Source organism: Oncorhynchus keta, unplaced genomic scaffold, assembly GCF_023373465.1.
Source record: "Oncorhynchus keta strain PuntledgeMale-10-30-2019 unplaced genomic scaffold, Oket_V2 Un_contig_1957_pilon_pilon, whole genome shotgun sequence".
In the NCBI taxonomy this organism is placed as follows: domain Eukaryota; kingdom Metazoa; phylum Chordata; class Actinopteri; order Salmoniformes; family Salmonidae; genus Oncorhynchus; species Oncorhynchus keta.
The window spans coordinates 113,203-138,984 of record NW_026281550.1 but is presented as its reverse complement, the minus strand read 5'-3'; the positions used below and the strand labels follow the sequence as shown (position 1 = coordinate 138,984).

At 50.2% G+C, this 25,782-nt stretch overlaps 1 protein-coding gene and 3 long non-coding RNA genes across 8 annotated transcripts in view; 3 read left to right on the top strand and 1 right to left on the bottom strand.

The window, feature by feature from the left end:
* Positions 1-25,782, top strand: part of reep3b (receptor accessory protein 3b) — a 65,152-nt gene that overhangs the window by 28,269 nt on the left and 11,101 nt on the right. Inside the window, exons 2-6 of the mRNA XM_052504561.1 lie at positions 1,750-1,822; positions 5,034-5,110; positions 13,518-13,638; positions 13,903-14,016; positions 21,025-21,184. Coding sequence (XP_052360521.1) covers positions 1,750-1,822; positions 5,034-5,110; positions 13,518-13,638; positions 13,903-14,016; positions 21,025-21,184 — 545 coding nt within the window. The remainder of the gene's footprint in view (positions 1-1,749; positions 1,823-5,033; positions 5,111-13,517; positions 13,639-13,902; positions 14,017-21,024; positions 21,185-25,782) is intronic.
* Positions 7,546-10,076, bottom strand: LOC127920477 (uncharacterized). Of its 5 annotated transcripts, none has more exons than XR_008106353.1 (3): positions 10,021-10,076; positions 7,749-7,812; positions 7,546-7,588 (listed from the first exon to the last, which is right to left on the bottom strand). It is a non-coding gene; the product is annotated as an uncharacterized LOC127920477 (long non-coding RNA). The 5 variants fall into 5 exon arrangements; XR_008106352.1 differs by lacking the exon at positions 10,021-10,076 and adding an exon at positions 9,541-9,677; XR_008106354.1 differs by lacking the exon at positions 10,021-10,076 and adding an exon at positions 9,093-9,140.
* LOC127920476 (uncharacterized) lies at positions 11,133-11,945 on the top strand. The gene is made up of 3 exons (XR_008106351.1): positions 11,133-11,169; positions 11,210-11,335; positions 11,815-11,945. It is a non-coding gene; the product is annotated as an uncharacterized LOC127920476 (long non-coding RNA).
* On the top strand, positions 21,199-24,943 carry LOC127920474 (uncharacterized). The gene is made up of 3 exons (XR_008106349.1): positions 21,199-24,578; positions 24,619-24,665; positions 24,706-24,943. It is a non-coding gene; the product is annotated as an uncharacterized LOC127920474 (long non-coding RNA).

Below are 25,782 nucleotides of genomic sequence, written 5' to 3'. Positions count from 1 at the left end.
ACGAGGGCTCATGGGGCAGTGGACTACTTTTTGACGAGGGCTCATGGGGCAGTGGACTACTTTTGACGAGGGCTCACGGGGGTAGTGGACTGCTTTTTGACGAGGGCTCATGGGGTAGTGGACTACTTTTTGACGAGGGCTCATGGGGTAGTGGACTACTTTTGACGAGGGCTCATGGGGTTAGTGGACTACTTTTTGACGAGGGCTCATGGGGTTAGTGGACTACTTTTGACGAGGGCTCATGGGGTAGTGGACTACTTTTTGACGAGGGCTCATGGGGTAGTGGACTACTTTTTGACGAGGGCTCATGGGGTAGTGGACTACTTTTTGACGAGGGCTCATGGGGTTAGTGGACTACTTTTGACGAGGGCTCATGGGGTTAGTGGACTACTTTTGACGAGGGCTCATTGGGTAGTGGACTACTTTTGACGAGGGCTCATGGGCCAGTGGACTACTTTTTGACGAGGGCTCATGGGGTTAGTGGACTACTTTTTGACGAGGGCTCATGGGGTTAGTGGACTACTTTTTGACGAGGGCTCATGGGGCAGTGGACTACTTTTTGACGAGGGCTCATGGGGTAGTGGACTACTTTTGACGAGGGCTCACGGGGTAGTGGACTGCTTTTGACGAGGGCTCATGGGGTATTGGACTACTTTTTGACGGGAGCTCATGGGGTATTGGACTACTTTTTGACGAGGGCTCATGGGCCAGTGGACTACTTTTTGACGAGGGCTCGTGGGCCAGTGGACTACTTTTGACGAGGGCTCATGGGCCAGTGGACTACTTTTTGACGGGAGCTCATGGGGTAGTGGACTACTTTTTGACGAGGGCTCGTGGGCCAGTGGACTACTTTTTGACGAGGGCTCATGGGGTAGTGGACTACTTTTTGACGAGGGCTCATGGGGTAGTGGACTACTTTTTGACGAGGGCTCATGGGGTTAGTGGACTACTTTTTGACGAGGGCTCATGGGGTTAGTGGACTACTTTTGACGAGGGCTCATGGGCCAGTGGACTACTTTTTGACGAGGGCTCATGGGGCAGTGGACTACTTTTTGACGAGGGCTCATGGGCCAGTGGACTACTTTTTGACGAGGGCTCATGGGGCAGTGGACTACTTTTTGACGAGAGCTCATGGGTAGTGAATAGGATGCCATTCGGTATACAACCATGTGTAGGCTTTACATCTGGTGTGGGTCATCCACTGGGGCGTGCTGGGTTGTGTTCTCTCCCTGAGAACCCCACTGAACCCCCCCCACAGACAAGTTTGGGCACCAGGATGTAAATTAAGAGCACATGTTGGATAAAATCTCTGTTGTGAAACAGTCACAGCTCCCCCCCACGTGTAGGGAGTGGTAGTGCATCCTAACACCAGGCTACATAGATGACTACAGTAAACCCAGGAGGCTGTTGTGAAACAGTCACAGCTCCCCCCACGTGTAGGGAGTGGTAGTGCATCCTAACACCAGGCTACATAGAGGACTACAGTAAACCCAGGAGGCTGTTGTGAAACAGTCACAGCTCCCCCCACGTGTAGGGAGTGGTAGTGCATCCTAACACCAGGCTACATAGAGGACTACAGGAAACCCAGGAGGCTGGTTCAGTACAGCAGCTCTTAGCAGCCTGTGATTATGATGCTTTCGGTGTGTCCGGCTTGTTGTTGCTTTAGTTTAACTGAACCTTTTATATGTTCTCTCTTGGTGGTAAATGATTTGACGCTGATAGTTTCATATTTCTCTGGTCTCTACACAGGCTCGTCTTCGGGACCCTGTATCCTGCATACTATTCCTACAAAGCAGTGAAAACCAAAAATGTCAAGGAATATGTAAGTACAAAAACCCTTATTTCAACATCATTGATTTCATCATACGTGTGTGTGTGTGTGTGTGTGTGTGTGTGTGGGTGGGGGGGTGGTGGGGGTGTGTGTGTGTGTGTGTCTTTTATGAGTTTGAAAAGCAGCCCATGTCTGGTCTGAAGGTATTGAGGACAAGTCCAGGCATGTGAATGGGAGTTAACTGCCTATGACTGGAACAAACACATTGACATGCCGATCTGTGGAGACGTGCAGCAGGGCACTGTGAAGGATGGGCTCCAAGCAGGTGCTTTACAGGAATGCTATATTGAGTGTGTGGCCAACAGGTTTAGGAGAGGTTCTTTATGAGGACATAATCGGTCTCCTCTCCTCAGCCCTTTCGCCTCTCCTCCGTCTCCCTCTCCTCCATCTCTCCCTCTCCTCCATCTCTCCCTCTCCTCCATCTCTCCCTCCTCTCCTCCGTCTCTCCCTCCATCTCTCCTCTCCTCAGCCCTTTCTCCTCTCCCCCGTCTCTCTCTCCTCTCCTCTGTCTCTCTCTCCTCTCCCCGTCTCTCTCTCCTCTCCCCGTCTCTCTCTCCTCTCCTCTGTCTCTCTCTCCTCTCCTCTGTCTCTCTCTCCTCTCCCCCGTCTCTCTCTCCTCTCCCCCGTCTCTCTCTCCTCTCCCCCCTGTCTCTCTCTCCTCTCCCCCGTCTCTCTCTCCCTCTCCCCCGTCTCTCTCTCCCTCTCCCCGTCTCTCTCTCCTCTCCCCGTCTCTCTCTCCTCTCCCCGTCTCTCTCTCCTCTCCCCCCGTCTCTCTCTCCTCCTCTCCCCCGTCTCTCTCTCCTCTCCCCGTCTCTCTCTCCTCTCCCCCGTCTCTCTCTCCTCTCCCCCGTCTCTCTCTCCTCTCCCCGTCTCTCTCTCCTCTCCCCCCTGTCTCTCCCTCCTCTCCTCCGTCCTCTCCCTCCATCTCTCCTCTCCCTCAGCCCTTTCTCCTCTCCCCCGTCTCTCTCTCCTCTCCCCCGTCTCTCTCTCCTCTCCCCCTCTGTCTCTCTCTCCTCTCCTCCGTCTCTCTCTCCTCTCCTCCGTCTCTCTCTCCTCTCCCCGTCTCTCTCTCCTCTCCCCCGTCTCTCTCTCCTCTCCCCCCGTCTCTCTCTCCTCTCCCCGTCTCTCTCTCCTCTCCCCGTCTCTCTCTCCTCTCCCCGTCTCTCTCTCCTCTCCCCCCCCTGTCTCTCTCTCCTCTCCCCCGTCTCTCTCTCCTCTCCCCCCGTCTCTCTCTCCTCCTCCCCCGTCTCTCTCTCCTCTCCCCCGTCTCTCTCTCTCCTCTCCCCCGTCTCTCTCTCTCCTCTCCCCCGTCTCTCTCTCTCTCTCTCCCCCGTCTCTCTCTCTCTCTCCTCTCCCCCGTCTCTCTCTCTCTCTCTCTCCCCCCTCTCTCTCTCTCTCTCTCCCCCCGTGTCTCTCTCTCTCTCCTCTCCCCGTGTCTCTCTCCTCTCCCCGTGTCTCTCTCCCTCTCCCCGTGTCTCTCTCCTCTCCCCCGTGTCTCTCTCCTCTCCCCGTGTCTCTCTCCTCTCCCCCCTCCTGTCTCTCTCCTCTCCCCCGTGTCTCTCTCCTCTCCCCCGTGTCTCTCTCCTCTCCCCCGTGTCTCTCTCCTCTCCCCCGTGTCTCTCTCCTCTCCCCCCGTGTCTCTCTCCTCTCCCCGTGTCTCTCTCCTCTCCCCCGTGTCTCTCTCCTCTCCCCCCGTGTCTCTCTCCTCTCCCCCCGTGTCTCTCCCTCCTCTCCCCGTGTCTCTCTCTCTCCCCGTGTCTCTCTCCTCTCCCCGTGTCTCTCTCTCTCCTCTCCCCCGTGTCTCTCTCTCTCCCTCTCCCCCTCTCTCTCTCTCTCTCCTCTCCCCGTCTCTCTCTCTCTCTCTCTCCCCCCCTCTCTCTCTCTCTCTCTCCTCTCCCCCCGTCTCTCTCTCTCTCCTCTCCCCCCGTCTCTCTCTCTCTCTCTCTCTCCCCCCTCTCTCTCTCCCTCCTCTCCTCCGTCTCTCTCTCCCTCCTCTCCTCCGTCTCTCTCTCCTCTCCTCCGTCTCTCCCTCCTCTCCTCCGTCTCTCCCTCCTCTCCTCCGTCTCTCCCTCCTCTCCTCTGTCTCTCCCTCCTCTCCTCCGTCTCTCCCTCCTCTCCTCCGTCTCTCCCTCTCCTCCGTCTCTCCCTCTCCTCTGTCTCTCCCTCCTCTCCTCCGTCTCTCCCTCCTCTCCTCTGTCTCTCCCTCCTCTCCTCTGTCTCTCCCTCCTCTCCTCTGTCTCTCCCTCCTCTCCTCCGTCTCTCCCTCTCCTCCGTCTCTCCCTCCTCTCCTCCGTCTCTCTCTCCCTCCTCTCCTCCGTCTCTCTCTCCTCTCCCCCGTCTCTCTCTCCTCTCTCTCCCCCTCTCCCCCCGTCTCTCTCTCCTCTCCCCCTCTCTCTCCTCTCCCCGTCTCTCTCTCCTCTCCTCCGTCTCTCCCTCCTCTCTTCAGTCTCTTCCTCAGTTGTCCTGTTGTTCTGTAGGCCGTCCTGTTGTTCTGTAGGCCGTCCTGTTGGTCTGTAGGCCGTCCTGTTGTTCTGTAGGCCGTCCTGTTGGTCTGTAGGCCGGCCTGTTGGTCTGTAGGCCGGCCTGTTGGTCTGTAGTCCTGTACTGTGCTGCTCACCCTTATTGCAGAGTTCCCTGGTGCTTCTTTTTGGACATAACACTGTAAAACACCAGCCAATCAGCTCTAAGTGATTTTTAATTTAAGAAATCTGTTCCAAAGTATATCTTTGTTGTTCCAACAGGTGTATGTCTAGCATACTGTAACATGTAGGAAGTGTTGATTATCTCTCTCTCTCTCTGTTCCAACAGGTGTATGTCTAGCATACTGTAACATGTAGGAAGTGTTGATTATCTCTCTCTCTCTGTTCCAACTGGTGTATGTCTAGCATACTGTAACATGTAGGAAGTGTTGATTATCTCTCTCTCTCTGTTCCAACAGGTGTATGTCTAGCATACTGTAACATGTAGGAAGTGTTGATTATCTCTCTCTCTCTGTTCCAACAGGTGTATGTCTAGCATACTGTAACATGTAGGAAGTGTTGATTATCTCTCTCTCTCTGTTCCAACTGGTGTATGTCTAGCATACTGTAACATGTAGGAAGTGTTGATTATCTCTCCCTCTCTCTCTGTTCCAACAGGTGTATGTCTAGCATACTGTAACATGTAGGAAGTGTTGATTATCTCTCTCTCTCTGTTCCAACAGGTCCGTTGGATGATGTACTGGATTGTGTTTGCTCTCTACACCGTAGTGGAGACCATCACAGACCTCACTGTAGCCTGGTAAGACTGAATACAGACCTCACTGTAGCCTGGTAAGACTGACTAGAGACCTCACTGTAGCCTGGTAAGACTGACTACAGACCTCACTGTAGCCTGGTGAGACTGAATACAGACCTCACTGTAGCCTGGTGAGACTGACTACAGACCTCACTGTAGCCTGGTGAGACTGACTACAGACCTCACTGTAGCCTGGTAAGACTGACTACAGACCTCACTGTAGCCTGGTAAGACTGAATACAGACCTCACTGTAGCCTGGTAAGACTGACTACAGACCTCACTGTAGCCTGGTGAGACTGACTACAGACCTCACTGTAGCCTGGTGAGACTGACTACAGACCTCACTGTAGCCTGGTAAGACTGACTACAGACCTCACTGTAGCCTGGTAAGACTGACTACAGACCTCACTGTAGCCTGGGGAGACTGAATACAGACCTCACTGTAGCCTGGGAGACTGAATACAGACCTCACTGTAGCCTGGGGAGACTGACTACAGACCTCACTGTAGCCTGGGAGACTGAATACAGACCTCACTGTAGCCTGGGGAGACTGACTACAGACCTCACTGTAGCCTGGGGAGACTGACTACAGACCTCACTGTAGCCTGGGGAGACTGACTACAGACCTCACTGTAGCCTGGGAGACTGAATACAGACCTCACTGTAGCCTGGGGAGACTGACTACAGACCTCACTGTAGCCTGGGGAGACTGACTACAGACCTCACTGTAGCCTGGGGAGACTGACTACAGACCTCACTGTAGCCTGGGGAGACTGACTACAGACCTCACTGTAGCCTGGGGAGACTGACTACAGACCTCACTGTAGCCTGGGGAGACTGACTACAGACCTCGCTGTAGCCTGGGGAGACTGAATACAGACCTCACTGTAGCCTGGTAAGACTGACTACAGACCTCACTGTAGCCTGGTAAGACTGACTACAGACCTCACTGTAGCCTGGTAAGACTGACTACAGACCTCACTGTAGCCTGGGGAGACTGAATACAGACCTCACTGTAGCCTGGTGAGACTGAATACAGACCTCACTGTAGCCTGGTGAGACTGAATACAGACCTCACTGTAGCCTGGTAAGACTGACTACAGACCTCACTGTAGCCTGGTAAGACTGACTACAGACCTCACTGTAGCCTGGTAAGACTGACTACAGACCTCACTGTAGCCTGGTAAGACTGACTACAGACCTCACTGTAGCCTGGTAAGACTGACTACAGACCTCACTGTAGCCTGGTAAGACTGACTACAGACCTCACTGTAGCCTGGTAAGACTGACTACAGACCTCACTGTAGCCTGGGGAGACTGACTACAGACCTCACTGTAGCCTGGGGAGACTGAATACAGACCTCACTGTAGCCTGGTAAGACTGAATACAGACCTCACTGTAGCCTGGGGAGACTGAATACAGACCTCACTGTAGCCTGGTAAGACTGAATACAGACCTCACTGTAGCCTGGTAAGACTGACTACAGACCTCACTGTAGCCTGGTAAGACTGACTACAGACCTCACTGTAGCCTGGGGAGACTGAATACAGACCTCACTGTAGCCTGGTAAGACTGAATACAGACCTCACTGTAGCCTGGTGAGACTGACTACAGACCTCACTGTAGCCTGGTGAGACTGACTACAGACCTCACTGTAGCCTGGTAAGACTGACTACAGACCTCACTGTAGCCTGGTAAGACTGACTACAGACCTCACTGTAGCCTGGTAAGACTGACTACAGACCTCACTGTAGCCTGGGGAGACTGAATACAGACCTCACTGTAGCCTGGGGAGACTGAATACAGACCTCACTGTAGCCTGGGGAGACTGAATACAGACCTCACTGTAGCCTGGTGAGACTGACTACAGACCTCACTGTAGCCTGGGGAGACTGAATACAGACCTCACTGTAGCCTGGTAAGACTGACTACAGACCTCACTGTAGCCTGGTGAGACTGACTACAGACCTCACTGTAGCCTGGGGAGACTGAATACAGACCTCACTGTAGCCTGGTAAGAGTGACTACAGACCTCACTGTAGCCTGGTAAGAGTGACTACAGACCTCACTGTAGCCTGGTAAGACTGACTACAGACCTCACTGTAGCCTGGTAAGACTGACTACAGACCTCACTGTAGCCTGGTAAGACTGACTACAGACCTCACTGTAGCCTGGTAAGACTGACTACAGACCTCACTGTAGCCTGGTAAGACTGACTACAGACCTCACTGTAGCCTGGTAAGACTGACTACAGACCTCACTGTAGCCTGGGGAGACTGAATACAGACCTCACTGTAGCCTGGTGAGACTGACTACAGACCTCACTGTAGCCTGGTAAGACTGACTACAGACCTCACTGTAGCCTGGTAAGACTGACTACAGACCTCACTGTAGCCTGGGGAGACTGAATACAGACCTCACTGTAGCCTGGGAGACTGAATACAGACCTCACTGTAGCCTGGGGAGACTGAATACAGACCTCACTGTAGCCTGGGGGAGACTGAATACAGACCTCACTGTAGCCTGGGGAGACTGAATACAGACCTCACTGTAGCCTGGGAGACTGACTACAGACCTCACTGTAGCCTGGGGAGACTGAATACAGACCTCACTGTAGCCTGGTGAGACTGACTACAGACCTCACTGTAGCCTGGGGAGACTGAATACAGACCTCACTGTAGCCTGGGGAGACTGACTACAGACCTCACTGTAGCCTGGGGAGACTGACTACAGACCTCACTGTAGCCTGGGGAGACTGACTACAGACCTCACTGTAGCCTGGGGAGACTGACTACATACCTCACTGTAGCCTGGGGAGACTGACTACATACCTCACTGTAGCCTGGTAAGACTGACTACAGACCTCGCTGTAGCCTGGTGAGACTGACTACAGACCTCGCTGTAGCCTGGTGAGACTGACTACAGACCTCGCTGTAGCCTGGTAAGACTGACTACAGACCTCACTGTAGCCTGGTAAGACTGACTACAGACCTCACTGTAGCCTGGTAAGACTGACTACAGACCTCACTGTAGCCTGGTAAGACTGACTACAGACCTCACTGTAGCCTGGGGAGACTGAATACAGACCTCACTGTAGCCTGGGGAGACTGACTACAGACCTCACTGTAGCCTGGTGAGACTGACTACAGACCTCACTGTAGCCTGGTAAGACTGACTACAGACCTCACTGTAGCCTGGTAAGACTGACTACAGACCTCACTGTAGCCTGGTAAGACTGACTACAGACCTCACTGTAGCCTGGTAAGACTGACTACAGACCTCACTGTAGCCTGGTAAGACTGACTACAGACCTCACTGTAGCCTGGTAAGACTGACTACAGACCTCACTGTAGCCTGGTAAGACTGACTACAGACCTCACTGTAGCCTGGTAAGACTGACTACAGACCTCACTGTAGCCTGGGGGAGACTGACTACAGACCTCACTGTAGCCTGGGGAGACTGAATACAGACCTCACTGTAGCCTGGTAAGAATGAATACAGACCTCACTGTAGCCTGGGAGACTGAATACAGACCTCACTGTTGCCTGGTAAGACTGACTACAGACCTCACTGTTGCCTGGTAAGACTGACTACAGACCTCACTGTAGTCTGGTAAGACTGACTACAGACCTCACTGTAGCCTGGGGAGACTGAATACAGACCTCACTGTAGCCTGGTAAGACTGAATACAGACCTCACTGTAGCCTGGTGAGACTGACTACAGACCTCGCTGTAGCCTGGTGAGACTGACTACAGACCTCACTGTAGCCTGGTAAGACTGACTACAGACCTCACTGTAGCCTGGTAAGACTGACTACAGACCTCACTGTAGCCTGGTAAGACTGACTACAGACCTCACTGTAGCCTGGTAAGACTGACTACAGACCTCACTGTAGCCTGGTAAGACTGACTACAGACCTCACTGTAGCCTGGTAAGACTGACTACAGACCTCACTGTAGCCTGGTAAGACTGACTACAGACCTCACTGTAGCCTGGTAAGACTGACTACAGACCTCACTGTAGCCTGGGGAGACTGAATACAGACCTCACTGTAGCCTGGGGAGACTGAATACAGACCTCACTGTAGCCTGGTGAGACTGACTACAGACCTCACTGTAGCCTGGGGAGACTGAATACAGACCTCACTGTAGCCTGGTAAGACTGAATACAGACCTCACTGTAGCCTGGGGAGACTGACTACAGACCTCACTGTAGCCTGGGGAGACTGAATACAGACCTCACTGTAGCCTGGGGAGACTGACTACAGACCTCACTGTAGCCTGGTAAGACTGACTACAGACCTCACTGTAGCCTGGTAAGACTGACTACAGACCTCACTGTAGCCTGGTAAGACTGACTACAGACCTCACTGTAGCCTGGTAAGACTGACTACAGACCTCACTGTAGCCTGGTAAGACTGACTACAGACCTCACTGTAGCCTGGTAAGACTGACTACAGACCTCACTGTAGCCTGGGGAGACTGACTACAGACCTCACTGTAGCCTGGGGAGACTGAATACAGACCTCACTGTAGCCTGGGGAGACTGAATACAGACCTCACTGTAGCCTGGTAAGACTGACTACAGACCTCACTGTAGCCTGGTAAGACTGACTACAGACCTCACTGTAGCCTGGTAAGACTGACGACAGACCTCACTGTAGCCTGGGGAGACTGACTACAGACCTCACTGTAGCCTGGTAAGACTGACTACAGACCTCACTGTAGCCTGGTAAGACTGAATACAGACCTCTCTGTAGCCTGGTGAGACTGACTACAGACCTCGCTGTAGCCTGGTGAGACTGACTACAGACCTCGCTGTTGCCTGGTAAGACTGACTACAGACCTCACTGTAGCCTGGTAAGACTGACTACAGACCTCACTGTAGCCTGGTAAGACTGACTACAGACCTCACTGTAGCCTGGTAAGACTGACTACAGACCTCACTGTAGCCTGGGGAGACTGACTACAGACCTCACTGTAGCCTGGTAAGACTGACTACAGACCTCACTGTAGCCTGGTGAGACTGACTACAGACCTCACTGTAGCCTGGTGAGACTGACTACAGACCTCACTGTAGCCTGGTGAGACTGACTACAGACCTCACTGTAGCCTGGGGAGACTGACTACAGACCTCACTGTAGCCTGGTGAGACTGAATACAGACCTCACTGTTGCCTTAATACAGACAGAAGCATCTACTTTATGCTTGTGCCAAACAAGCCAATCCCATTTAGTTTTCCGTGTTGTCGTTGATCAACACACGATGCCGACAACAATCCAGGCTTAATGAGATTTAGATTCAGTCTTATAAATTTGTTGTTCAGATTTAATGAGGAGCGTCATGTCGGCTGGTTAATAGGATTTAGGCAGTGTATGTTTGACTGGCAGAAAATTAATAGCAGTGAATGGCGGTACGCTAACACAATGCCTTTCCCTGACGCTAACCCTTTCCCTGACGCTAACCCTTTCCCTAACGCTAACCCTTTCCCTAACGCTAACCCTTTCCCTGACGCTAACCCTTTCCCTGACGCTAACCCTTTCCCTGACGCTAACCCTTTCCCTGACGCTAACCCTTTCCCTGACGCTAACCCTTTCCCTGACGCTAACGCTAACCCTTTCCCTGACGCTAACGCTAACCCTTTCCCTGACGCTAACGCTAACCCTTTCCCTGACGCTAACGCTAACCCTTTCCCTAACGCTAACCCTTTCCCTGACGCTAACCCTTTCCCTGACGCTAACCCTTTCCCTGACGCTAACCCTTTCCCTGACGCTAACCCTTTCCCTGACGCTAACCCTTTCCCTGACGCTAACCCTTTCCCTAACGCTAACCCTTTCCCTAACGCTAACCCTTTCCCTAACGCTAACCCTTTCCCCGACCGTAACCCAATGCCTTTCCCTAACGCTTACCTGAATCTATACCTAACCTTAATCTGACCCTCGTTCCTAACACTCACCTGTACTATGAGATATCTGGTCTCTAGGTTCCCCCTGTACTATGAGATATCTGGTCTCTAGGTTCCCCCTGTACTATGAGATATCTGGTCTCTCTCTCTCTAGGTTCCCCCTGTACTATGAGATATCTGGTCTCTCTCTCTAGGTTCCCCCTGTACTATGAGATATCTGGTCTCTCTCTCTCTAGGTTCCCCCTGTACTATGAGATATCTGGTCTCTCTCTCTCTAGGTTCCCCCTGTACTATGAGATATCTGGTCTCTCTCTCTCTAGGTTCCCCCTGTACTATGAGATATCTGGTCTCTCTCTCTAGGTTCCCCCTGTACTATGAGATATCTGGTCTCTCTCTAGGTTCCCCCTGTACTATGAGATATCTGGTCTCTCTCTAGGTTCCCCCTGTACTATGAGATATCTGGTCTCTCTCTAGGTTCCCCCTGTACTATGAGATATCTGGTCTCTCTCTCTCTAGGTTCCCCCTGTACTATGAGATATCTGGTCTCTCTCTCTCTCTAGGTTCCCCCTGTACTATGAGATATCTGGTCTCTCTCTCTCTAGGTTCCCCCTGTACTATAAAATATGCCATTTAGCAGACGCTTTTATCCAAAGCGACTTACAGTCATGTGTGCATACATTCTACGTATGGGTGGTCCCGGGAATCGAACCCACTACCCTGGCGTTACAACGCCATGCTCTACCAACTGAGCTACAGAAGGACCATAGTACAGGGAGATATCTGGTCTCTCTCTCTCTAGGTTCCCCCTGTACTATGAGATATCTGGTCTCTCTCTCTCTAGGTTCCCCCTGTACTATGAGATATCTGGTCTCTCTCTCTCTAGGTTCCCCCTGTACTATGAGATATCTGGTCTCTCTCTCTCTAGGTTCCCCCTGTACTATGAGATATCTGGTCTCTCTCTCTCTCTAGGTTCCCCCTGTACTATGAGATATCTGGTCTCTCTCTCTCTAGGTTCCCCTGTACTATGAGATATCTGGTCTCTCTCTCTCTCTAGGTTACCCCTGTACTATGAGATATCTGGTCTCTCTCTCTAGGTTCCCCCTGTACTATGAGATATCTGGTCCTTCTATGGTCCTTCTGTAGCTCAGTTGGTAGAGCATGGCGCTTGTAACGCCAGGGTAGTGGGTTCGATCCCGGGACCACCCATACGTAGAATGTATGCACACATGACTGTAAGTCGCTTTGGATAAAGCGTCTGCTAAATGGCATATATTATTATATATTATATATTACTATGAGATATCTGGTCTCTCTCTCTAGGTTCCCCCTGTACTATGAGATATCTGGTCTCTCTCTAGGTTCCCCCTGTACTATGAGATATCTGGTCTCTCTCTAGGTTCCCCCTGTACTATGAGATATCTGGTCTCTCTCTAGGTTCCCCCTGTACTATGAGATATCTGGTCTCTCTCTCTAGGTTCCCCCTGTACTATGAGATAACTGGTCTCTCTCTCTCTAGGTTCCCCTGTACTATGAGATATCTGGTCTCTCTCTCTAGGTTCCCCCTGTACTATGAGATAACTGGTCTCTCTCTCTCTAGGTTCCCCCTGTACTATGAGATATCTGGTCTCTCTCTAGGTTCCCCCTGTACTATGAGATATCTGGTCTCTCTCTAGGTTCCCCCTGTACTATGAGATATCTGGTCTCTCTCTAGGTTCCCCCTGTACTATGAGATATCTGGTCTCTCTCTCTCTAGGTTCCCCCTGTACTATGAGATATGGTGTCTCTCTCTAGGTTCCCCCTGTACTATGAGATATCTGGTCTCTCTCTCTAGGTTCCCCCTGTACTATGAGATATCTGGTCTCTCTCTCTAGGTTCCCCCTGTACTATGAGATATCTGGTCTCTCTCTCTAGGTTCCCCCTGTACTATGAGATATCTGGTCTCTCTCTCTCTCTAGGTTCCCCCTGTACTATGAGATATCTGGTCTCTCTCTCTCTCTAGGTTCCCCCTGTACTATGAGATATCTGGTCTCTCTCTCTAGGTTCCCCCTGTTCTATGAGATATCTGGTCTCTCTCTCTAGGTTCCCCCTGTACTATGAGATATCTGGTCTCTCTCTCTCTCTAGGTTCCCCCTGTACTATGAGATATCTGGTCTCTCTCTAGGTTCCCCCTGTACTATGAGATATCTGGTCTCTCTCTAGGTTCCCCCTGTACTATGAGATATCTGGTCTCTCTCTCTAGGTTCCCCCTGTACTATGAGATATCTGGTCTCTCTCTCTAGGTTCCCCCTGTACTATGAGATATCTGGTCTCTCTCTAGGTTCCCCCTGTACTATGAGATATCTGGTCTCTCTCTCTAGGTTCCCCCTGTACTATGAGATATCTGGTCTCTCTCTAGGTTCCCCCTGTACTATGAGATATCTGGTCTCTCTCTCTAGGTTCCCCCTGTACTATGAGATATCTGGTCTCTTTAGGTTAATACTGTAATGTGGTGTCTCTCTCTAGGTTCCCCTTGTACTATGAGATTAAGATAGCATTTGTTATCTGGTTGCTGTCTCCCTACACCAGAGGAGCTAGTCTCATCTACCGGAAGTGTCTCCATCCTCTACTGTCCTCAAGAGAGAGGGTAAGACTGACTGACTGAGCACTTTAAACTGTGTATTGAATATGAAGCCAAGTCAAGCAACATAAGACTACGTTTGAATCCTATGTCTGTTTTTATTCCTTCTACTAAGAAAGCTGGCTGACACATAAAATGATCTGCTGTCAGTTGATGACAAGATATTCAGCTTTTGTGTTGTCATGGGTTTTGACATGTTGTTGCATATACTATAGTTGTTATTCTGTGAACTGACTCTCTGTTTGTCTCTGTAACGGTTGTTGTCACCAGGAGATAGATGAGTACATTGTCCAGGCCAAGGAGCGTAGCTACGAGACCATGGTGACCTTCGGCAAGCAGGGCCTAAGTATAGCTGCTACTGCAGCTGTCTCCGCAGCTGTCAAGGCAAGTACTGCACGAGTCGTCTCCCCACCACCCCACCACCCCACCACCCCTTGTTACTGGCTCTGACTTTGCTAATATGATACTTTGAGGGAAAATGTACTTACTGTGATATGTGGTTGTCCCACCTAGCTATCTTAAGATGAGTGCCCTAAATAAGTCGCTCTGGATAAAGAGTCTGTTGAAGGACTGACGTGGAAACGTGTCTGTTGAAGGACTGACGTGGAAACGTGTCTGTTGAAGGACTGACGTGGAAACGTGTCTGTCTGAAGGACTGACGTGGAAACGTGTCTGTTGAAGGACTGACGTGGAAACGTGTCTGTCTAAAGGACTGACGTGGAAACGTGTCTGTCTGAAGGACTGACGTGGAAACGTGTCTGTCTGAAGGACTGACGTGGAAACGTGTCTGTCTGAAGGACTGACGTGGAAACGTGTCTGTCTGAAGGACTGACGTGGAAACGTGTCTGTCTGAAGGACTGACGTGGAAACGTGTCTGTCTGAAGGACTGACGTGGAAACGTGTCTGTCTGAAGGACTGACGTGGAAACGTGTCTGTCTGAAGGACTGACGTGGAAACGTGTCTGTCTGAAGGACTGACGTGGAACGGTTGTTGTCTGGGGATTGGTACCCAGGCCAACGTGTCTGTCTAAAGGACTGACGTGGAAACGTGTCTGTCTAAAGGACTGACGTGGAAACGTGTCTGTCTAAAGGACTGACGTGGAAACGTGTCTGTCTAAAGGACTGACGTGGAAACGTGTTGTCTGTCTAAAGGACTGTGGACTGACGTGGAAACGTGTCTGTCTAAAGGACTGACGTGGAAACGTGTCTGTCTAAAGGACTGACGTGGAAACGTGTCTGTCTAAAGGACTGACGTGGAAACGTGTCTGTCTAAAGGACTGACGTGGAAACGTGTCTGTCTGAAAGGACTGACGTGGAAAACGTGTCTGTCTAAAGGGCTGACGTGGAAACGTGTCTGTCTAAAGGGCTGACGTGGAAACGTGTCTGTCTAAAGGGCTGACGTGGAAACGTGTCTGTCTAAAGGGCTGACGTGGAAACGTGTCTGTCTAAAGGGCTGACGTGGAAACGTGTCTGTCTAAAGGGCTGACGTGGAAACGTGTCTGTCTAAAGGGCTGACGTGGAAACGTGTCTGTCTAAAGGGCTGACGTGGAAACGTGTCTGTCTAAAGGGCTGACGTGGAAACGTGTCTGTCTAAAGGGCTGACGTGGAAACGTGTCTGTCTAAAGGACTGACGTGGAAACGTGTCTGTCTAAAGGACTGACGTGGAAACGTGTCTGTCTAAAGGACTGACGTGGAAACGTGTCTGTCTAAAGGACTGACGTGGAAACGTGTCTGTCTAAAGGACTGACGTGGAAACGTGTCTGTCTAAAGGACTGACGTGGAAACGTGTCTGTCTAAAGGACTGACGTGGAAACGTGTCTGTCTAAAGGACTGACGTGGAAACGTGTCTGTCTAAAGGACTGACGTGGAAACGTGTCTGTCTAAAGGACTGACGTGGAAAGAGCAGCACGGGTCAGTCCCTGGGCTAACAGCCATGCACAATAGATCTTAATAGAACTGTTGTTGCTTCAGAGACAGAGAGTTCCATGGAGGCATCGGTCTGTCTGTTCTCCTTCTCTACTCTTAATAGGACTGTTGTTGCTTCAGAGACAGAGAGTTCCACGGAGGCATCGGTCTGTCTGTTCTCCTTCTCTACTCTTAATAGGACTGTTGTTGCTTCAGAGACAGAGAGTTCCATGGAGACATCGGTCTGTCTGTTCTCCTTCTCTACTCTTAATAGGACTGTTGTTGCTTCAGAGACAGAGAGTTCCATGGAGACATCGGTCTGTCTGTTCTCCTTCTCTACTCTTAATAGGACTGTTGTTGCTTCAGAGACAGAGAGTTCCATGGAGGCATCGGTCTGTCTGTTCTCCTTCTCTACTCTTAATAGGACTGTTGTTGCTTCAGAGACAGAGAGTTCCATGGAGGCATCGGTCTGTCTGTTCTCCTTCTCTACTCTTAATAGGACTGTTGTTGCTTCAGAGACAGAGAGTTCCATGGAGGCATCGGTCTGTCTGTTCTCCTTCTCTACTCTTAATAGGACTGTTGTTGCTTCAGAGACAGAGAGTTCCATGGAGGCATCGGTATTGTCTGTTGAAGCCAGACTGATCTGATTGATGTGCTGGTATTGTGTCCGGTGGCTGACTGGTGGAACATGCTCGTGTTGAGCCCTATAAAGTCTGCCATGAGGACGGAATCACGAAATACAGACATTTTAAAACAGAATTCAACAATATTCTAAAATGTGTTGACCTTAGTAGGAAATCAACTAAATGTATTGAATTTAGTAGAAAACATATATTAGTTTGAACCCAGTTAATCAAAACATATGAACAAAATGTATCAGTGATTTGGTATTTTCCTACAACTTTCTGAAAGGTCACAGGAATGTATTTCATGATAACCGTCTTCTGGTAGATGGAAAGGCTTTCCAAAAAAAACCAAATGTTTCTATTAAATGTTAACTACAAAGTAGCCTCTGCCTACCTGCCAGAATGAGACGATTATTTGCTACAGGAACACCGCTAACTATACAAGTTTCTTGCACTTGAATTAAAGGGTATCAACACCAAATAAATTGCATATTTCTTAGATTTTTCCCAGACCTCCAAAGTGGTCTCCACATTATGGACATCCAAAAGGTTTTTTCTATTAGTGTGATTTTTGCGAGAAGAAAATAGGCAGAAATCTGAAACCTGGGGTGGGGAAACAGATTTGGGACAGAACCTCGGTCCAGGCCTGGATAAACAACCTGAGCATGCTAGCTGGGACAGAGCCTCGGTCCAGGCCTGGATAAACAACCTGAGCATGCTAGCTGGGACAGAGCCTCGGTCCAGGCCTGGATAAACAACCTGAGCATGCTAGCTGGGACAGAGCCTCGGTCCAGGCCTGGATAAACAACCTGAGCATGCTAGCTGGGACAGAGCCTTGGTCCAGGCCTGGATAAACAACCTGAGCATGCTAGCTGGGACAGAGCCTCGGTCCAGGCCTGGATAAACAACCTGAGCATGCTAGCTGGGACAGAGCCTCGGTCCAGGCCTGGATAAACAACCTGAGCATGCTAGCTGGGACAGAACCTCGGTCCAGGCCTGGATAAACAACCTGAGCATGCTAGCTGGGACAGAGCCTCGGTCCAGGCCTGGATAAAACAATAGGCTGCCTTCTTTCTATGTCCCATCTCTCAACACAAAGTCAGAAACCGCATATAACCTTGACTCTGCATCCAGCAGCCTCTCTCACTGTCTCTTCCTGGAGCTTGTAAATACATATATTTTATGACTCTACTCTGACTCTATCAAACCAGCCAATTGATCAGGTCTTCTATGGCTCTACTTTTCCCCTCCTCCTAGTCTATTCTTTTGGTCCTGTTTTCCTGTCCTCCTGACTGTGTTCTAACGTTGGTGTTGATCTGTCTTTCTACCAATCTTGTCTGACATGCAGTCTGTCTCTAGGGGCACAGCACTACTAGTGGCAGCTCTCTGAGGTAATAATGATAGAGATATATTTTACTGTAGCATGAAGAAATACCTCAGATCTAGGGCTGGGCGATTATGGCCAAAATCTCACATATCCCAATAATGATACATATCACGATTATAGCAATTTTTTTGTAAATTCAATTTCTGCATATTGAGCATTTCCACACTGTCCCGTAGGCCTGCATTATATGGGCAAGTCATCTGGGCCTTATTTTTAACCAAATGTTGCAATTTGACTTGAGATTTAGAGCGAAACACTTGGAAATCATGGGAATAGAATGTATATTATAATTATATAGTACAAATATAATTGGGCACTTTTAATACAGTGTTTGACTGAGACAACGAATGAAATTGCCGCCAGGGAGTTGTTGTGGCAGGGTCGGAACTAATGTGTTGATAAGTGTTTCCTGGGGGATCCTATAATCTTTGGCTAGATTGAACGTGTTGTCATAACTACTTAATGTAGCGAACATATTCTTGCTTTGCGTTTACCTCTTTAATTTATAAGACACTGTTGCACAAACAACATGCTGATTTAGGCCTACACAATCACTGGTATTATCAGGCTGTATTCGCTCGCTAAGTTACGTTTGCTCTTACGCAGTACATTTATTAGCTTGCTAGCGATTAGCATTAGTGGCTAACAATTAGCGGCTAACAAGATTTAGGAACAACTTACTAAGAAAAGAAAAACAAGCTAATAGTGTAATTACAGAACGCTAGTAGATTTATATATTAAGAAGCAAAGGGAAAGCAGCATTGTCGTCAACAGTGTTACTCGTGCTGCATTGACCAGGCGGACTGGACACACGGGTCACGTGGTTGAGGAACATCCAATGCGCTCCTTGAGTGACATGGGGCGGGGCTAGGTGTGTGCGGAAGGCGTCATAAAGAGAGAGGAACACATGGACGTCACACACTGACTGCCATCACATTTAACAAGTCAAACATTCAAATACCTGGGATAGAAGGCAAAGTTAAAAAGCCAAACCAGTCCGTGCATCAATACCGGTATATCGCTAAACACAGTATACCGCCCAGCCCTACTCAGATCATTCATAGATTCATCTATTCATCGTTTTTTATGGCGTTTGCTAGTCTTTTTATCTTTTTGGTATTTTCTGTGATGTTGTCAAGCTGTGCTGCACACACAACCACTAATGGTCCCTTCGTGATAGTACACATCCTGTCTGTTCCCCAGTTCTGTTATGGAAAAGGTTCTGCGTTGTCATACGCTGTTTGAAAACACTATGATTAACACTGTGAATAGATTCTAGGAATTTAACTTATGTAGTAGTTTTACACAAACACTCCCTCAGCATGTTACTGTGTCAGAACACAAACACTCCCTCAGCATGTTACTGTGTCAGAACACAAACACTCCCTCAGCATGTTACTGTGTCAGAACACAAACACTCCCTCAGCATGTTACTGTGTCAGAACACAAACACTCCCTCAGCATGTTACTGTGTCAGAACACAAACACTCCCTCAGCCTGTTACTGTGTCAGAACACAAACACTCCCTCAGCATGTTACTGTGTCAGAACACAAACACTCCCTCAGCCTGTTACTGTGTCAGAACACAAACACTCCCTCAGCATGTTACTGTGTCAGAACACAAACACTCCCTCAGCCTGTTACTGTGTCAGAACACAAACACTCCCTCAGCATGTTACTGTGTCAGAACACAAACACTCCCTCAGCATGTTACTGTGTCAGAACACAAACACTCCCTCAGCATGTTACTGTGTCAGAACACAAACACTCCCTCAGCATGTTACTGTGTCAGAACACAAACACTCCCTCAGCATGTTACTGTGTCAGAACACAAACACTCCCTCAGCCTGTTACTGTGTCAGAACACAAACACTCCCTCAGCATGTTACTGTGTCAGAACACAAACACTCCCTCAGCCTGTTACTGTGTCAGAACACAAACACTCCCTCAGCATGTTACTGTGTCAGAACACAAACACTCCCTCAGCCTGTTACTGTGTCAGAACACAAACACTCCCTCAGCATGTTACTGTGTCAGAACACAAACACTCCCTCAGCCTGTTACTGTGTCAGAACACAAACACTCCCTCAGCATGTTACTGTGTCAGAACACAAACACTCCCTCAGCATGTTACTGTGTCAGAACACAAACACTCCCTCAGTATGTTACTGTGTCAGAACACAAACACTCCCTCAGCATGTTACTGTGTCAGAACACAAACACTCCCTCAGCCTGTTACTGTGTCAGAACACAAACACTCCCTCAGCCTGTTACTGTGTCAGAACACAAACACTCCCTCAGCCTGTTACTGTGTCAGAACACAAACACTCCCTCAGCCTGTTACTGTGTCAGAACACAAACACTCCCTCAGCATGTTACTGTGTCAGAACACAAACACTCCCTCAGCATGTTACTGTGTCAGAACACAAACACTCCCTCAGCATGTTACTGTGTCAGAACACAAACACTCCCTCAGCATGTTACTGTGTCAGAACACAAACACTCCCTCAGCATGTTACTGTGTCAGAACACAAACACTCCCTCAGCATGTTACTGTGTCAGAACACAAACACTCCCTCAGCCTGTTACTGTGTCAGAACACAAACACTCCCTCAGCATGTTACTGTGTCAGAACACAAACACTCCCTCAGCATGTTACTGTGTCAGAACACAAACACTCCATGTTACTCAGAACACAAACACTTACTGTGTGTCAGAACACAAACACTCCCTCAGCATGTTACTGTGTCAGAACACAAACACTCCCTCAGCATGTTACTGTGTCAGAACACAAACACTCCCTCAGCCTGTTACTGTGTCAGAACACAAACACTCCCTCAGCCTGTTACTGTGTCAGAACACAAACACTCCCTCAGCCTGTTACTGTGTCAGAACACAAACACTCCCTCAGCCTGTTACTGTGTCAGAACACAAACACTCCCTCAGCCTGTTACTGTGTCAGAACACAAACACTCCCTCAGCCTGTTACTGTGTCAGAACACAAACACTCCCTCAGCATGTTACTGTGTCAGAACACAAACACTCCCTCAGCATGTTACTGTGTCAGAACACAAACACTCCCTCAGCATGTTACTGTGTCAGAACACAAACACTCCCTCAGCATGTTACTGTGTCAGAACACAAACACTCCCTCAGCATGTTACTGTGTCAGAACACAAACACTCCCTCAGCATGTTACTGTGTCAGAACACAAACACTCCCTCAGCATGTTACTGTGTCAGAACACAAACACTCCCTCAGCATGTTACTGTGTCAGAACACAAACACTCCCTCAGCCTGTTACTGTGTCAGAACACAAACACTCCCTCAGCCTGTTACTGTGTTTTGTCGGAGCACAGTAAGATACTGGAGCCGTGATGTCATGAGGAGAGGGGAGGCGTTTAGAGGACAGTGTTATCCCTGTGGTGACACTAACTGTGTGTGTGTGTGTGTGTGTGTGTGTGTGTGTGTGTAGGGCCAGGGGGCGATCACAGAGAAGCTGAGGAGCTTCAGTATGCACGACCTGACTCAGATACCCCTCGACGACGCAGCAGCCAATCAGATCTATACGGCCCATGCCGGCAACCCTGCCGTGAGCAGGAGGGCGCTCGCCGCAAACTCGACCGACAGGACAGGTAGGACACGTTCACACACACACACACACACACTGAAATGAACCCATCACCTCGTACCTTCCACTGGTCTGTTAATCATTGATCTGAAGAGGGAGCCAATTATACCACAGTAAGACTCTGGTCTCCACCTTCCTCAAACATCCTCTATAGCTGGGTCTGTGTTGAGTAACGCGGGTTAACCCTCCCTATGAGTAGCACGGGTTAACCCTCCCTATGAGTGGCACGGGTTAACCCTCCCTATGAGTAGCATGGGTTAACCCTCCCTATGAGTAACACGGGTTAACCCTCCCTATGAGTAACACGGGTTAACCCTCCCTATGAGTAACACGGGTTAACCCTCCCTATGAGTAGCACGGGTTAACCCTCCCTATGAGTAGCACGGGTTAACCCTCCCTATGAGTAATATGGGTTAACCCTCCCTGTTCCCTATGAGTAACACGGGTTAACCCTCCCTATGAGTAACACGGGTTAACCCTCCCTATGAGTAGCACGGGTTAACCCTCCCTATGAGTAGCACGGGTTAACCCTCCCTATGAGTAACACGGGTTAACCCTCCCTATGAGTAACACGGGTTAACCCTCCCTGTTCCCTATGAGTAACACGGGTTAACCCTCCCTGTTCCCTATGAGTAACACGGGTTAACCCTCCCTATGAGTAACACGGGTTAACCCTCCCTGTTCCCTGTGAGTAACACGGGTTAACCCTCCCTGTTCCCTATGAGTAACATGGGTTAACCCTCCCTATGAGTAGCATGGGTTAACCCTCCCTATGAGTAGCACGGGTTAACCCTCCCTGTTCCCTATGAGTAACATGGGTTAACCCTCCCTATGAGTAACATGGGTTAACCCTCCCTATGAGTAGCACGGGTTAACCCTCCCTGTGAGTAACACGGGTTAACCCTCCATGTTCCCTGTGAGTAACACGGGTTAACCCTCCCTGTTCCCTATGAGTAACATGGGTTAACCCTCCCTATGAGTAACATGGGTTAACCCTCCCTATGAGTAACATGGGTTAACCCTCCATGTGAGTAACACGGGTTAACCCTCCCTATGAGTAACATGGGTTAACCCTCCCTATGAGTAACATGGGTTAACCCTCCATGTGAGTAACATGGGTTAACCCTCCCTATGAGTAGCACGGGTTAACCCTCCCTGTTCCCTATGAGTAATGCGGGTTAACCCTCCCTGTTCCCTATGAGTAATGCGGGTTAACCCTCCCTATGAGTAACATGGGTTAACCCTTCCTGTTCCCTATGAGTAACATGGGTTAACCCTCCCTGTTCCCTATGAGTAACACGGGTTAACCCTCCCTGTTCCCTATGAGTAGCACGGGTTAACCCTCCCTGTTCCCTATGAGTAACACGGGTTAACCCTCCCTGTTCCCTATGAGTAACACGGGTTAACCCTCCCTGTTCCCTGTGAGTAACGCGGGTTAACCCTCCCTGTTCCCTATGAGTAACACGGGTTAACCCTCCCTGTTCCCTATGAGTAACACGGGTTAACCCTCCCTGTTCCCTATGAGTAACACGGGTTAACCCTCCCTGTTCCCTATGAGTAACACGGGTTAACCCTCCCTGTTCCCTATGAGTAATGCGGGTTAACCCTCCCTGTGAGTAACGCGGGTTAACCCTCCCTGTGAGTAACGCGGGTTAACCCTCCCTGTGAGTAACGCGGGTTAACCCTCCCTGTGAGTAACGCGGGTTAACCCTCCCTGTGAGTAACGCGGGTTAACCCTCCCTGTGAGTAACACGGGTTAACCCTCCTTATGAGCCCTGGTCTAAAGCAGTGTCCTCTATAGGATGTAGGGTGCCTATGAGCCAGTGATTCCAGCTGTTCGTCTCTCAGAGCTTTGGCAGTGATTCCAGCTGTTCGTCTCTCAGAGCTTTGGCAGTGATTCCAGCTGTTCGTCTCTAAGAGCTTTGGCAGTGATTCCAGCTGTTCGTCTCTCAGAGCTTTGGCAGTGATTCCAGCTGTTCGTCTCTCAGAGCTTTGGCAGTGATTCCAGCTGTTCGTCTCTAAGAGCTTTGGCAGTGATTCCAGCTGTTCGTCTCTAAGAGCTTTGGCAGTGATTCCAGCTGTTCGTCTCTCAGAGCTTTGGCAGTGATTCCAGCTGTTCGTCTCTAAGAGCTTTGGCAGTGATTCCAGCTGTTCGTCTCTAAGAGCTTTGGCAGTGATTCCAGCTGTTCGTCTCTCAGAGCTTTGGCAGTGATTCCAGCTGTTCGTCTCTAAGAGCTTTGGCAGTGATTCCAGCTGTTCGTCTCTCAGAGCTTTGGCAGTGATTCCAGCTGTTCGTCTCTAAGAGCTTTGGCAGTGATTCCAGCTGTTAGTCTCTAAGAGCTTTGGCAGTGATTCCAGCTGTTAGTCTCTCAGAGCTTTGGCAGTGATTCCAGCTGTTCGTCTCTCAGAGCTTTGGCAGTGATTCCAGCTGTTCGTCTCTAAGAGCTTTGGCAGTGATTCCAGCTGTTCGTCTCTCAGAGCTTTGGCAGTGATTCCAGCTGTTCGTCTCTAAGAGCTTTGGCAGTGATTCCAGCTGTTCGTCTCTAAGAGCTTTGGCAGTGATTCCAGCTGTTAGTCTCTCAGAGCTTTGGCAGTGATTCCAGCTGTTCGTCTCTCAGAGCTTTGGCAGTGATTCCAGCTGTTCGTCTCTCAGAGCTTTGGCAGTGATTCCAGCTGTTCGTCTCTAAGAGCTGTGGCAGTGATTCCAGCTGTTCGTCTCTAAGAGCTTTGGCAGTGATTCCAGCTGTTCGTCTCTCAGAGCTTTGGCAGTGATTCCAGCTGTTCGTCTCTCAGAGCTGTGGCAGTGATTCCAGCTGTTCGTCTCTAAGAGCTTTGGCAGTGATTCCAGCTGTTCGTCTCTCAGAGCTTCGGCAGTGATTCCAGCTGTTAGTCTCTAAGAGCTTTGGCAGTGATTCCAGCTGTTCGTCTCTCAGAGCTGTGGCAGTGAGTCCAGCTGTTCGTCTCTAAGAGCTTTGGCAGTGATTCCAGCTGTTCGTCTCTAAGAGCTTTGGCAGTGATTCCAGCTGTTAGTCTCTCAGAGCTGTGGCAGTGAGTCCAGCTGTTCGTCTCTCAGAGCTTTGCACACCTGGATTGTACAACATTTGCCCATTTCTATTATTTTCAAACTGCTTCATGCTCTTTCGAATTGGTTGTTGATCACTGCTAGACAACCGTTCTGCACCCTATTCCCTATGTAGTGCACCCTATTCCCTATGTAGTGCACCCTATTCCCTATGTAGTGCACCCTATTCCCTATGTAGTGCACCCTATTCCCTATGTAGTGTGACCAGCTGCAAGCTCAGATGTGGTGGTTCCATTCTGCACCCTATTCCCTATGTAGTGTCTCCTCAGGTTGACAGAGGATCAGTACAGGGAGGGGTTGGTTCTGTTCTACTCAGGTTGATCAGTACAGGGAGGGGTTGGTTCTGTTCTCCTCAGGTTGACAGAGGATCAGTACAGGGAGGGGTTGGTTCTGTTCTACTCAGGTTGATCAGTACAGGGAGGGGTTGGTTCTGTTCTCCTCAGGTTGACAGAGGATCAGTACAGGGAGGGGTTGGTTCTGTTCTCCTCAGGTTGATCAGTACAGGGAGGGGTTGGTTCTGTTCTCCTCAGGTTGATCAGTACAGGGAGGGGTTGGTTCTGTTCTCCTCAGGTTGACAGAGGATCAGTACAGGGAGGGGTTGGTTCTGTTCTCCTCAGGTTGACAGAGGATCAGTACAGGGAGGGGTTGGTTCTGTTCTCCTCAGGTTGACAGAGGATCAGTACAGGGTTCTGGTTGGTTCTGTTCTCCTCAGGTTGATCAGTACAGGGAGGGGTTGGTTGGTTCTGTTCTCAGGGAGGGATAGTCACATTACTCGTCATCACGCAAGTGGGCTGGACTGCTCTGGGCTGGACTGCTCTGGGCTGGACTGTTCTGGGCTGGACTGCTCTGGGCTGGACTGCTCTGGGCTGGACTGCTCTGGGCTGGACTGCTCTGGGCTGGACTGCTCTGGGCTGGACTGCTCTGGGCTGGACTGCTCTGGACTGCTCTGGGCTGCTCTGGACTGCTCTGGGCTGGACTGCTGGGCTGGACTGCTCTGGGCTGGACTGCTCTGGGCTGGACTGCTCTGGGCTGGACTGCTCTGGGCTGGACTGCTCTGGGCTGGACTGCTCTGGGCTGGACTGCTCTGGGCTGGACTGCTCTGGGCTGCTCTGGGCTGGACTGCTCTGGGCTGGACTGCTCTGGGCTGGACTGTTCTGGGCTGGACTGCTCTGGGCTGGACTGTTCTGGGCTGGACTGCTCTGGGCTGGACTGCTCTGGGCTGGACTGCTCTGGGCTGGTCTGCTCTGGGCTGGTCTGCTCTGGGCTGGACTGCTCTGGGCTGGACTGCTCTGGGCTGGACTGCTCTGGGCTGGACTGCTCTGGGCTGCTCTGGGCTGGACTGTTCTGGGCTGGGCTGGACTGTTCTGGGCTGTTCTGGACTAGCTCAGCCATGACCAGTCAGATGTATGCTGGAAGACACATAAATAGGTCATTAGTGGGATGAATGGAATGGGCTCCTCACCTTTGTCCTACTAGGAAAATTATATCTGATGTGGAGAATTAGATATTTCTCCTAAAAC